The sequence below is a fragment of the Lynx rufus genome, unplaced genomic scaffold (genome assembly GCF_022079265.1).
Source record: "Lynx rufus isolate CCGP_SWC_20201006 ecotype Redwood Valley unplaced genomic scaffold, mLynRuf1.p SCAF_1, whole genome shotgun sequence".
NCBI classification, from domain to species: Eukaryota; Metazoa; Chordata; class Mammalia; order Carnivora; family Felidae; genus Lynx; species Lynx rufus.
This window is the reverse complement of record NW_025814823.1, coordinates 160,263,121-160,277,624: the sequence shown is the minus strand read 5'-3', so window position 1 is coordinate 160,277,624 and position 14,504 is coordinate 160,263,121. Positions and strand designations below refer to the sequence as shown.

The window sequence follows — 14,504 nt, the reverse complement described above, 5'->3', positions numbered from 1 at the left end:
TTTGAGGGACAAAGTGAAACTGTGATACATCTACAAAATGGAGTATGTGTACTTGCATAAAGGGAGAGGAAACAAATCTGTGGAATGATCTCCAGAATACAATGTATATATATCATTTAAGAGTGTAAATATGTTCATGATTTTTTATGAAAGAGGAGATATATACAAATATATCCTTATTCATAATTTGCTTATATTGAAGAAAAGGGAAAGTACATTTAGAACTTTAAAAAAGAACTATAGGGGGAGACGACATAGTGTAGAGGAGACAAAGATGGAAAGTAGATTTTGACTTTAACTTCTGTAGCCCTCACATTGGATCCAAGTAAATAACAAAGCAAAATTAAATCAAAATGAGTAAAAAGCAGTATCTAAAATGAAGAAAGGCAAATGATCCTAAGTAACCAAATTGGTGGCTCTACAGCAATAAATTATTTCATTTGTTTTAAAGCAATAATTTGATTCTAGGATTATTCTTGGGACAAAAGAATTTTAAGAGATTTTAACATTTAGTAATCATATTATTAATAAGGTATCATTTTGGAGCTATTATATACATTCTAAGATAAGGAAATAAATAATTTTAATGTCATTTGGAACAAAGAAACTCAACCCAAGTGATACTATAAATATATAACCGAAAAAATAAAAACCTACAAATTTAAATTGGAAATGTTAGTATAAATTCTTAATGCATTGTCTTTAAAAATGTATGTTACTAGTTCATTCCATTAAAAACAGTGACCAATCCCATAGTAATAGAGTCACCTAGTACTCAGATTGCAGTTTAAGTTGTAATCTAAACAAAAGCATTTTGATGAAATGGCTGAATTATATTCTGAAGCAGGAAATACACAAGGTGAGCCTGGTTCATCTTGTCAGACAAGAAAGTAAGGAAGCTATCAAAGACTACTTGAGGTCTTGTCAAAAGGACTCTGGAACTAATAAAGTATTTCCTGTGGGCTAAAGATGGGACAGTTTGAACGTCAAGAATGATATAGTGGATTAAAACTTATCAAAGAATTCAAAACCATGAGTTCATGAGACATAAAAACTATTGGTCAACTTTGAAAAGATGCTAGCAACTTAACTCACTTTCAAAACTAACAAATATAAGGAAAACAAATAAAAATGGCTTTCAGGTATGAACTGTACCTCAAGGTTAACAAACATGAGGGAAAGTTAATTAATGAATAAATGGTATAACAGGTAAGTGAAGAATGGTGTATTACCATTTTACTGCCTCTAAATAAATAGATGATAAAGCCATATGATCAGTGGCTGCTAAAAAATTAGGTGTAGAGGTTATAGGGAACTGTGTAATGGATGGATAAGGCTGAAAATGCCACAGCTAAAATTTATCTTTACTTAAAAAGAGACAACCAAACTTCAGTTTCTTCTAAGTCCACAACAGCTCTTTAAAAATATTTTTGCTGAAAGAAAAGCTGAAGTTGAATCTGAACCTCTTGTTCTAACAGTTTACAAGAAATACAGGGACCAGAAAAATATGTTAATACCACAGAGTTACAGTAAGCAAAATCTGAAAAAGCAGAAAAAACGACCTAATTTTTTCCACAAAATAAATTGCAAGGGAATGCAAAAAGGAAGAGGGAACTGTCACATTAAGAAGACTTAAAGAGTTAGAGAAAAAAAAACAAAACAAAACATGATTTTACTCATCTATGGAATTTAAGAAACAAAACAAATGAGCAAAGGGGGAAAAAAGGCAAACCAAAAAACAGACTTTTAACATAGAAAACAAACTGATGGTTACCAGAAGAGGTCAGGTGGGAGGATGCGTGAAATAGGTGATGGAGATTAAGGAGTACCCTTGTGATGAGCACAGGTGATGTATGGAAGTGTTAAAGCACTCTGTTGTACACTTGAAACTAATACTACACTGTATGTTAACTAGAATTTAAATAAAAACTTAAAAAAAAAAGATGCAAGTGCAATGTGTGAACCTTTAATATTCAGGAGTAACTCATGCTTTAAAGGTATAGTACTGTTTTTTTGGATATTTAAAAATAGTGTTCATTTATAATACTTTAATACTTAAATATTTATGGATAAAAGTTCAGAGTGCCTGAGATGTGTGTCTTTGGGAAGCTAGACTGTTTGAAACAAGATTGGTAAGAGTTGGTAATTGTGAAGCTGGTTTTTAGATATATGGTAATTCATTCTATTGCTCTCTTGTTTATATTTGAAGTTGAGTATAAAAATAAGCCCAAAAAAAGACTTTAATTTGAATTGCTCTTTTATTTTTTAAATGCTGTGTTTCTATTTAATTTACTTTAAGAAACAATATAATTTTATCAAAGTGCCTATAAACTTAACAGTGAATTTTCTTGTGTACATTGAGAAAGGTGAGGAAAAGAATTCAGTGTTTCTAGTAACTACTGCTTTATTGTTACTGTGCTAGTGAGATTTAATATAAATAATAAGGATAATTCTTAAGTGGCTTATGTTGTTTAAAAAGTTACTGGTATTGGTTATTACCTAAATAAATAAAATGTTAGAGCTCAGCAGTATTTCTTGTAGGCAGATATAATTGTGACTTTTATACAGGAATTCTAACCCATGTATCTTGGATTTATGTGTAAATCCATCTACCCATCATTTTTAAAAAATGTTTATTTATTTATTTTGAGAGAAATAGAACACATGTATGTGTGTGTTTGAGTGAGGGAGGGGCAGAGAAAGAGGAGAAAGAGAATCCCAAGCAGATACCACACTGTCCATGTGTGCAGAGCCCATTGCAGGGCTCCATCCCATGAAGTGTGAAATCAGGACCTGAGCCAAAATAAAGAGTTGGACACCTAACTGACTGAGCCCCCCAGATGTCTCCCCCCTCCCTATTTTTTTTTTTATTTTAGAGCATGAGTAGGGGAGAGGGACAGAAGGAGAGAGAATCTTAAGCACACTCCACACTTAGTTTGGAGCCTGACGCAGGGCTGGATCCCATGACCCTGGGATCATGACCTCAGCTGAAATCAAGAGTTGGTTGCTTAATCAACTGAGCCACCCAGGCGCCCCACCCATCAAACATATTGAGTTCTTTGTTTGGTGTAAAGGGCAACAAGTAAAAATCTCAACACTCTAGGAACATATGATATGATAGAATATTAAAGATGAGATACCAAAAAAAAAAAAAAGCCATGAAAGAAAGCAGAACTACAGTGATCATTGCATAGTGTACTCACAGCCAAGATAGTAGTAGTATGTATACAATGTTTTGGGAGTGCTGAGGGAGGATACCTAATTTACAGTTGGTTTGGGAATACTCTGGAGTCAGGAGAGATTTGTTGGAGAAGTGCCTCGGAGATGAGGCTCAAGTAGGAATTATATAGTGAGGGAAAAAAGAGAAGTACTTGTACAAAAGCAGGAAGTGGAAAGAGAAACCGGCTCTCAGAATTACAAATAGTTTACCATTTGTAGAACTAAAGGTGTAAGTGGCTGGAAATAGGTTGGCAAAGACAGATTCTTGAAAGGCCTCATAGGTACTTGCACTTTATTATAGAAACACTGAAAACTTTAAAAAAAAAAAAAAAAAAAAAAAAGGAGGGCCATGCCCAGACTTTTATTCTGGAAAGAGCATCTTATAGCAGTGAGCTGAAACAGAATTACTTTATTAGGGAAACATTAGTCACCGATTTTAGCTCATAATTTTATGTCTCAATATAGATATTTTTTCCTAAACCTGTGTCAATTTTTCTTGAAATTTTTAGGATTTTCTTTTTAAAAAACTTATGTAAAACATATACATGGTTTGAATCTGATGATTTATTTCAGACCTTGTTCCCTCTACTCTTCCCTCTGTCCCGCCCTCTGTAGTTAACCATTTTTAACTTAATTGTTGGTTTATCTTGCCATTATTCCCTTTTTTAAAAATATAGGCAAATATGTATGTTTTTCCATTATACAAAGGAAGCATAGTATAAAACACTGTTTTGAATTTTGGATTTTTTTTTAATTAAAAAAATTAATTTTTAATCTTTATTTATTTTTAAGAGACAGAGTGTGAGTAGGGGAGGAGCAGAGAGAGAGGGAGACACAGAATCCGAAGCAACTCCAGGCTCTGAGCTGTCAGCACAGAGCCCGACGTGGGGCCGGAACCCACGAACCGGGAGATCATGACCTGAGCCAAAGTCGGACGCTCAACCGACTGAGCCACCCAGGCTCATGTATTTTTTTTTTTTTTTAATTTAACTATATCCTGGAGATTGTTCTGTGACAGTATGTAAGATATTTCTTACTTAATCTTTGTATATATTCTTAATCCTACAAAAAGCAACTAAATAAAATAAATTCTTTGTGCTTCTAATGCATAAGGTGAAGACATTCTATAATAAATCTGTGTCATTAGAGTAACCTAGATTCAGGCTGTTTGCTTTTATCTCCAGCCAGAACTACTTCTACCTGAAGAGTATGAAAGGAAATATTCCTACTTTCACTTAGAGTTTTGTTATATTAACAAGGAATTTTGACCAGCCATTCATCTGGAATGGCTAATCAAGACATAATCAAGAATATAGGCCCATGATAGTCCCCCAAATTCAGTCATTCTCATGTGTCTGCTTTTCAAGTATCTATTGAGCACCCTCATTGTTAGGTACTCTGGAAAAAAATAAAAGGTGCTATTGTTAGGTACTCTGGAAAAAAATAAATGGTATCCTCCAGAAGCTTACAAGAAATCACAGAGATACCCCTCTGCTTAATACTCCTTTTCTATCAACTGCACTTTTTTCTCAGTGTTCCCCAATTACTTTTGTTAGACTTGGTTGTATCTTCAGTGCTCCCCATACGCCTGGATCTGTTATCTTAAAAATAGCACAGAACAGCATTTATTGGTGTATATGACTGTCTCTCCATACCAAGTTAGAGGTTCTTTTAATGGTAAAACTTAGTCTTTCCCAGTCTAATAACATACCTCTTACTAAAATTTATTGGGTAAATGAGTTATCTCTTAGTGGGTTAATGGAGAAACAAAATTCTGTGTCAGGAAAAATATCTTCTTACTATTCTTGCTGAAATTTCTCAGAAGGGACCTGAGTAAAATATGGGTAAGTGGGGTTTGTTGTTTGCTTATTTATTAATTAAAATGCATTGTGTTGTTTTTGATCTCTGAGCCATGTGACCATTGGTTAGAAATTGTGGCAAAAGTGATCTTAGTATCACAGCCTTTAAAAGGCAAATTTTGCTTACTGTTTTCTGTGAAGAAAAACATTTATTCCTCTAGATTCCCAGATTTTAAAAATATGCATATGTTCACACTTTGAGCATTTTGATTTATATCTAACTTTTGGAATCAAAAGTCTTCTTTCATATTTTTATGTCTGTGTTTCCATGTGAATACTAAACTCCTTGCTCTAGAAAAGGAGATATTACTTTTATAAATGAATTACTTTTAATATTGCAATCTATTTCCCTAGAGTAATACCTCCATCTGGTGGTATTTCTGAAAATTACAGCAGAGGACATGAAGTTGAATTTAGCTGTGTTGTGTATACACAAGCTATATTACCTGTCGTTTGTCATAAAGTCTGGTGAAATTACATCAAAAGCTGAGTCTACTGTGTGTGTAAAAAATTTAATGCCCTAGTTTTCAACAATTCATATGTAAATACTTTGTGAATAAACGGCCTTGGAAATAATAGTAATTTACACAATCACCTGTTTAGGCCAGACCATTTCTAGGTTACTTTGGACTGAAAATTAGTATTAGGAAAAAAGGTAGTTTCTCAGTGAACTGTTAATTGTTTTCATAAGTGTATATACAGAGTTTAAGAAAGACTGTGAGAATTTACTATTATTTCATATTTACTGCTGTGGAACCATGACAGATTCAATGATTTCTTCAGAGAAGCAATTACTGATTCTATCTTTCAGTAAATTGTATTTGATCATAGCTTAATATCAATAAATTATTTTCCCCTGGAATGAAAGAACATAGATATAAATTTGAAAATAAGTAGAAGCTACAAATTTTTTTCTACCTGTGACTGTGAGAATTTTCAGGATATGTATCCTTTTTTTTCCACACAATTTCTACATTATATTTACTATGGTTAAATATTAAACAGCCTTTTAAGGATAAGGATTATGCCTTCAATTTCTTGTTTTCCCAAGTTCGTAGCCCAGAATTCTGTAATTTGATAGATTTTGCTCATTATCTTTGAGAAAGATTGTGGTCTGATTGCTTATGTTTTTGCCAAAATTGTACTAAATTTATCAAGTATGTCAGTTACTATAGATTAACATCAATTCTTTTTTCTATTTGTTTGGCTGTAGAAAGTTGAAATATGAAATACAATTTAATGCTTTGGGGCTTTCTGCTGACTTAAGGAAAATTAAATTCCTAATAAATTTTGGTTGAAATCTGTTTATTTTCAAATTGTAGCCAGTCGGATGATGATTCTGGGTCAGCTTCAGGCTCTGGATCTGGTTCAAGTTCTGGAAGCAGTAGTGATGGAAGCAGTAGCCAAACAGGTAGCAGTGACTCTGAATCTGGATCTGAATCGGGCAGTCAGTCAGAGTCTGAGTCAGACACTTCCCGAGAAAACAAAGTCCAAGCAAAACCACCGAAAGTTGATGGAGCTGAGGTAATAAATACAATATCCTGAAAGGTAGATTTCTTGTACTAATTTGGGAAAATTTATAACAGTGGTTTATAGCATTCTTAATCTAGCTTTTAGAAAACATTAATTTTAAACATTGAAATTACTTTCAGTGATTCTTAAACTTGTGGTTAAATATCTCAAAAATGGTTAATTGGCTTGGAAGAGAAGCTGTCAAGCAAGTACAAAATAAACACAAATACAACTTTCTAAGGCATAAACTGAATTTCATAAATAGTTATTGTTTCATGGATAAAAATGAAAGGCTTTGTGAGGTCTTTCTGTTAATCTCAGTGTGTCTGATCTTTCAAGATCTTCAAAGGAGATACTTTGTTGCTAATAGGCGAATCTAATCGATTTGCTTCCTTGAAGGTACTTGGTAGAGTAGGCTAAGGGTCCCTCTGAACAAAGCTTCTGTAAGATTTACTAAAACCTGTCTATACCTCATAATAGAATACAGTAGTGTTACTTAGAGTACCAGTCATGATAAGATGGTTGGGCCAGGATATACATTAACACACTTCTTTTATGGAGGCAATCTTGGTATCTAATAAATAAAAAGTTCGTTGAACTGAAACTGCTTAGTGACATAGTTGATTTGCATTTTGACACAAGCTCTTCATCTTCACATCAATTAAAAAACTAGGCACTTTTTGAGTAGCACTGGTGTCACATATTGTCACATTGTTTTTTGAAAATAATATTCCACATCAAAGAATATGTTGATTAATATTGTTTGTCTCAGCACACCATAAGTTTTTTTATATGCAACTAAGGTCAGAAGTTTAATTGCTATAATACCATATTACATACAATGTAAGGAAAATAGTCTGAATTTATTATTTGGAGGCAGTGAAAATGTTCAGTAATTTAACCTTGTTAAAATTTTTTTCAAAACTTCATCCTTCACTAGTTCATATTTCTTTTTATGATAGTTTTGGAAATCTAGCCCTAGTATTCTGGCTGTTCAGAGATCTGCAATGCTCAAGAAGCAGCAGCAGCAGCAGCAGCAGCATCAAGCTTCATCTAATAGTGGATCAGAAGAGGTGAGTTTTCATTATGAAAGCTCTTATTTTAAAAGTAGATATAATGTGCCATCATTTAATTAGGTGTAGATATTTATGAAATTATTAGAAATAGTAAATGTTTTGAAAGGATAAGGAAATAACTATGTTTAAGTATATGTATCAAGAGCCTCGAAATATCAATATACTGTTATCCAATAATTCCAATTTTAGGAATTAATTCAAAATAACCAGTGAAAGTGTATGTGCATTTGTGCATCACAGCAAAACTGGAAATAAACTAAATGTGAATACTATGTGCACAGATCTACACATTTGTCTATTAAACCATATTTGTTGCTCATATTGAATAACAGAATTCTCAATATGTTTTTAAAAATACAGGCTACAGCTTTAAACAGTATAGTTCCTATGCACACAAAAGCAACACCTGCATATTTGCATGGAAACATTTAGGAAGAACTATATCAAAAGCTGTCTAGGGGCACCTAGGTGCCTCAGTCGGTTAAGCATCCGATTTTGGCTCAGGTCATGATCTTGTGCCTGGTGGGTTTGAGCCCTGCATCATGCTCTGTGCAGACAGCTCAGTGCCTGGAGCCTGCTTCAGATTCTGTCTCTCTCTCTCTCTCTCTGTCTCTGCCCCTCCCCTGCTCATGTTCCGTGTCTCTCTCTTTCTCTCAAAAATAAATAAATGTTAAAAAAAAAAAATTAAAAGAAAAAAAAGCTAATGGGGAAGAAAAATACTGAATCAAAATTTGACATACCAACAATTAGAATTCCTTTTGAAGGCCATACTAAGCAACAATAATGGTCTCTAAAGATAGTAGATTGTAATGTTTTCTTAATTTCAGTGGCTGTTATAAATTTGTAATAAAGATGTTATTAATTACTTTATGTGCTAATGATATAAATATAACATGGGAAAAAAGCTCTACAGTTAGTGTTATTAGCAAAGTGAATGTTAAATAGTATGACAAGCAAAAATTTGATATCATGGTCAAATTCTAATCATTAATAACATTAACCCTGGTTTTTTTTTTCTCTGTAGGATTCTTCCAGCAGTGAAGATTCTGATGACTCATCAAATGAAGTCAAAAGGAAAAAACATAAAGAGTATGTTATTTTGTTCAACTGATCATTTTCATACCAGGAAGACCCTAGTGATTTTTTGTTTCTTTTATGAAAAATTATTGCCAAAAGTAGACTTTTGTAAATTCTTGGCTCATGACATTTTATTAGGTTAATTTAAACCATTAATCCATAACATTTATCTTTCTGTGAGGACCTGAGATTTTTTTTGTGCCACTTGTTTATTGTCTGTGATCCCTCTCTCCAGAGGGGTGTTTTTAAACTCGAGAGATCCGGGGGCGCCTGGGTGGCTCAGTCGGTAAAGCATCCGACTTCGGCTCAGGTCATGATCTCATGGTCCATGAGTTCGACCGCCGCGTCGGGCTCTGTGCTGACCGCTCAGAGCCTGGAGCCTGCTTCAGATTCTGTGTCTCCCTCTCTGTCTGCGCCTCCCCTGTTCATGCTCCGTCTCTGTCTCAAAAATAAATAAACATTAAAAAAAAAACAAAACAAAACTCGAGAGATCCGCCTAGTCATAGTATCAGAAAATATTAATAACTTGGGAAACCTACATAGAAATGTAGGACCAGTGGATGATGAATACTGGGTATTTCTGTTAAATTTATGTTAATAGCTATCTTACTTTTAATCTGCACATGAAATTTGCTTTCCTGTAGAACTCATTTAGAGACTCACTATAATTTCCTCAAGATCTTGACCTGGAACGTGTTTGAGTACTTCAGATTTTCACTTATTTAGATGGTCTAGGTTTTTTTTGTTTTTTGTTTTTAAGTTTATTTATTTATTTTGAGAGAGTGTGTATGTACATGCATGAGAAGGTAAGGGGCAGAGAGGGAGAGAGAAGGAGAGAGAGAATCCAAGCAGGCTCCATTCTGTGAATGCAGAGGCTGATGTGGGGCTCAATTCCATGAACCATGAGATCATGACCTGAGCCAAAATCAAGAGTCAGACACTCAACCGACTAAACAATCCGTGTGCTCTCGGTCTGAGTTGTTTTCTCCCTTGTTTTGTCAAAAATACTGTTCCATTGTCTGTGTCTTATTTTTCTACTTTCCTTGGCTGTCCTGCAGTTTTACTTTGGTATATCTACCTTTGGATTTGTTATTTATTTGTTCCACTTTATTCACTCCTGTTATACATCTTTAACATGAAGATTCCTATCTTTTATTAGTTTCTGAAAATCCAGTCATTGTATCCTTGGACATTTTCTCATTTTGTAAATATCCCTGGTACTACTTTAATATATATCTTTTTTACTGGATTGTGTCTGTGGTAGATATCTATTGGATCATCCATCTTCTGTGTAAATCTTACTGTATCATGTTTTTTATCCCTTTATTGCTGTGTTACATCCTGGCTAATTTCCTCAGATCTGTCTACTGGTTTACTAGAAGTTTACTAGTTTACCTTTTCAACTACTGTGTCTCATCAGCTCTATAACTCTTCCACTGAGTTAGTAATTTCTAAACTTGGCATAGGTGCAGGCAAGGACTATTTTTAAAACTAGTGATTTGGGATGATGGGTAGGTTTGGTTAGGTATAAAGGTCATAATGTGTATTATAAAAAATATGGAGACATTTTCATATATTTTACCTATCTGTTGCTATTTCTAGTGTGCATACTCTCAAAAGATCTCAAGATAAAAAAGGGATTACTTCCCTGTTATGGTTTTACCATGAACCAGATTTTATCATATGTGCTTGCTTATGGAACCCTTAGCATAGTCATATTTGATGCTTGAGGTACAGAGCAGTGGAGTAGAAGAGTAGCTGTGAGACTAGTTAGGGCATATATATAAGAATTTAATGTGTATCTTCCACTTGAAGTTGATATTATAGCAGAATATTAATGTGTACATCCAGTAATTTTTCTCTACTAGAATTAAATAGACTGAGTCTAGACTCAAATTAGCAATAAAGCTAAGATAATAATTGAATGTTGGTTAAAATGCACTAGTTTTTTTTCTTTATTACATTTTTCTATACTGAGTATATTTTAGGTTTCTTTATGAACATGTATTTAAAAATAAGTTTCAGAGTGTATTTTTTTTAAGTTATTTATTTTGAGAGAGGGAAAGCGAGCGTACGTAAGGAAGGGGCAGAGAGAGGGAGAGAGAGGGAATCCCAAGAAGATTCCTCACTGTCAGCGCAGAGCCCAATGTGGGGCTCAGACCCATGGACAATGAGATCGTGACCTGAGCTGAAGTCCGATGCTTAACCAACTAAGCCACCTAGGCGCCAAGAGTGTATATTTTTAAAAATCAGTCTCCAGAAAATTAAAATGAAAGAGATTAGAATCTTTTTTTTTTTTTGAGAGAGCAAGTATAATTATACAGGATTTTCAAAATTAAACCCTGTGACTCTTTAAATTATCTTTCCATGTTTTCATTCGTAGTGATAATCAGAATAACATTTACTTATTTGCCACTCATTGAGGTATAACTAAATGATTAACAAAACCCTGGAGTTATAGGAGAACTGTATGAAGAATATTTTCCAGCATTTTTTTTATTCTACACACATTTTAATATGTTAGTGTAAATGAAAGCAGCAATTTTTTTGTATTAACTAAAACATAATTTATTTGATTTTTTTTGTACTTTCATAAGAGGTAAAATGTGCTATACAATATAAGGATAAATAAACATACTTTGTATATTCTGTATACAGTGAAGATTGGCAAATGTCTGGGTCAGGATCTCCATCTCAATCTGGCTCAGATTCAGAATCTGAAGAAGAAAGAGATAAAAGCAGTTGTGATGAAACAGAATCTGATTATGAGCCAAAAAACAAAGTTAAAAGCAGGAAACCTCAAAATAGGTAAGTATAGTTCTCAATTTCACGCTGGAAATTGTTGGTTACAGAGATACTCCTTTTGTATATAGTGTCGCATGTCTTGTTTTATGCCATTGTTTCTGTAAAACACCTCTATCTCATGGTCTTCCTTAGATCTAAGGCAAAAAATGGAAAGAAAATTCTTGGACAAAAAAAGAGACAGCTTGATTCATCTGAGGAGGAGGAGGATGAAGAAGATTATGATAATGATAAAAGAAGTTCTCGTCGCCAAGCAACTGTCAATGTTAGCTATAAAGAAGATGAAGAAATGAAAACAGATTCCGATGACCTACTGGAAGTCTGTGGAGAGGATGTTCCTCAACCTGAGGAAGAGGAATTTGAAACAATAGAACGTTTTATGGATTGTCGGATTGGGAGAAAAGGAGGTATTTTCTTAAAAAACCTATTTATTTGATTATTTCAGTGATATTTACTAGAGTAAATAAAGTATTTCTTGAAGTTATTTCAGTTTTGAAAGTCAAGAGGGTGGCTTTTCTTCTGTTTTACTTGTTATAAACTATACTTTTCTTAGCCTGAGTATTTTCTCCCCACAAAATGATCCATTTAACCTCACTTGACCTTACTTGATTTACTGCAGATAATTAGAAAAAATTTTAACCTGTGTATCAGAGTTTTTCTGTTATACCTAAATAATAGGTGTTACTTAGGTACTTTCAACTTTACAAATGGTTTGGTTATTTCAAAATGTTTTTATGTAGGTTATTTTTAGTTATCTTGACATGCATTTTTTTTCTTTTCGGTTTTATTGAGATATGACGTAGAACATTGTATAAGTTTAAGGTGGACAGCATAATGACTTACATATATTGCAAAATGATTACCGCATTAAGTTTAGTTTCTATTTATCCATCATTTCATATAGGTAGAATAAGAAAAAAAATTTGTTATGATAATTTAGAATCTGTTCTCTGAGCAGCTCTTAAATATACCATATAGCAGTGTTAACTATGGTCATTATGTTGTACTTTATATCCCCAGTACTTACTTATTTGTCTTATAACTGGAAGTTTGTATGCATCTACATCATTATCCCCCCTGCCCCGTTGCCCCCCCAACCTACATCCACTCGCTGCCTCTATTAACTACAGTTCTGATCTCTTTTTCTATGAGGTTTTGTTTGCTTTAAATTAGTGTATAAGTGAGATTATACAGTGTTTGTCTTTGACATTTCACTTGGAGTAATGCCCTCAGTGGTATTCTACATTGTTGCAAATGTCAGGATTTCCTTCTTTTTTGTAGCTGAATAGTATTCTATCATATATCTATATCTATATCTATATCTATATCTATATATCTACGTATATCACATTTTCTTTATCTTTTTGCCTGTTGATGGATACTCAGGTTGTTTCTATGTCTTCGCTATTATAAATAAAGCTGCATTGAACATGAGGGCTGCAGATATCTCCAACATAATGACTTTGGACATGGCAGTTTTTAAAGATGATTTTTCATTATTTTATTTGTAGTTATCAGGCTTCCAGTCATAAGTTGTTATAAATTGCTGTATGATCTTAGGTGTGTCACTGACTTTTAACCTTGTTTTTTCTAATTTTAAAACTGAGGAGATTAAATTAGATATTTCTGTTCTAAAATGCAGTTTCTTTTATGTATGTGCAATGCAATTTTACTTAAATTCTTGTACCCTGATATTTTGCCTATTTAAAAGAGAACTGGGGTGCCTGGGTGGTTCAGTCGGTTGGGCTGCAGACCTCGGCACCAGATAATGGTGAGGCATGTGGGTGGCTCAGTCGGTTAAGTGTCCGACTTTGGCTCAAGTCATGATCTCACGGTTCATGGGTTTGAGCCCCATGTCGGGCTCTGTGCTGACAGCTCAGAGCCTGGAGCCTGCTTCATATTCTGTGTCTCCACCTCTCTGCCCCTCCCTTGCTTGTGCTGTGTCTCTCTCAAAAATTAATAAACATTAAAAGAAAAACATTAACAAAATAAAATTTAAAAAAAAGAATATATTTTTCTATTTATATTGAATTTTTGAGTTGAAGGAAATAAGCTTATAACTGAATTATATGGAATGTATTGTGCTTTCTTTTTCAGCTACTGGTGCTACTACAACCATCTATGCAGTTGAAGCAGATGGTGACCCAAATGCAGGATTTGAAAAAAACAAGGAACCAGGAGAGATCCAGTATTTAATTAAATGGAAAGGATGGTCCCATATCCACAATACTTGGGAGACAGAAGAAACCCTTAAGCAGCAGAATGTTAGAGGAATGAAAAAATTGGATAATTATAAGAAAAAAGATCAGGAGACAAAAAGATGGTAAGTGTTTTATATTACACTTAATTTTTTAGCAGTTCAAAGGTTATTACTAGAGTTTTGTTAATAAGGAATACATAGTCAAGAATCCAGTAATAACCTAAAATAATTATTTATAGACTTATTGTATTGCATCTCAAGGTAAAACTTTTTAGAAACAGCCATATCTAAATTTCTCCTTGGTGACGGTCATATAGAATGTGTGTCATATATAATGTAAATATATATGCGTGTAATGTAAATATAATATAATATATAATGTAAATATAGCTTACACATTTTTAAAATTAAAAATTAATGATGCTTCACTTTATTTCTATTTCAATTACTTCCTTATTCAACTGAGTCATATTTAGATGAGTGGCAAAATGGGAGATTTTGTGCTATAGAGAGTGTGGGGGGGAATGGGTTATTTAGAGGAGATTTTTAAGTCTAATTCTGGATTAAAATAATTTTTCAGGTTGAAAAATGCTTCTCCAGAAGATGTGGAATATTATAATTGCCAGCAAGAACTTACAGATGATCTACACAAACAGTATCAAATAGTGGAACGAATAATTGGTTAGTAATAAATGATTCCAATTAAACTTTTATCTTTCCATGCTTGAAATCAGAAAAAATAAATAAATTTACCATTTA

At 33.4% G+C, this 14,504-nt stretch overlaps 1 protein-coding gene across 3 annotated transcripts in view; it reads left to right on the top strand.

Annotated features, from left to right (window-relative positions):
* CHD1 (chromodomain helicase DNA binding protein 1) overlaps positions 1 to 14,504 on the top strand; it is a 77,807-nt gene that overhangs the window by 18,815 nt on the left and 44,488 nt on the right. For all 3 annotated transcript variants that reach the window (XM_047089596.1, XM_047089577.1, XM_047089587.1), the window contains 7 exons: positions 6,401 to 6,602; positions 7,553 to 7,663; positions 8,691 to 8,755; positions 11,402 to 11,551; positions 11,681 to 11,952; positions 13,643 to 13,868; positions 14,326 to 14,426. In XM_047089596.1, the coding sequence (XP_046945552.1) occupies positions 6,401 to 6,602; positions 7,553 to 7,663; positions 8,691 to 8,755; positions 11,402 to 11,551; positions 11,681 to 11,952; positions 13,643 to 13,868; positions 14,326 to 14,426 (1,127 nt within the window). The remainder of the gene's footprint in view (positions 1 to 6,400; positions 6,603 to 7,552; positions 7,664 to 8,690; positions 8,756 to 11,401; positions 11,552 to 11,680; positions 11,953 to 13,642; positions 13,869 to 14,325; positions 14,427 to 14,504) is intronic.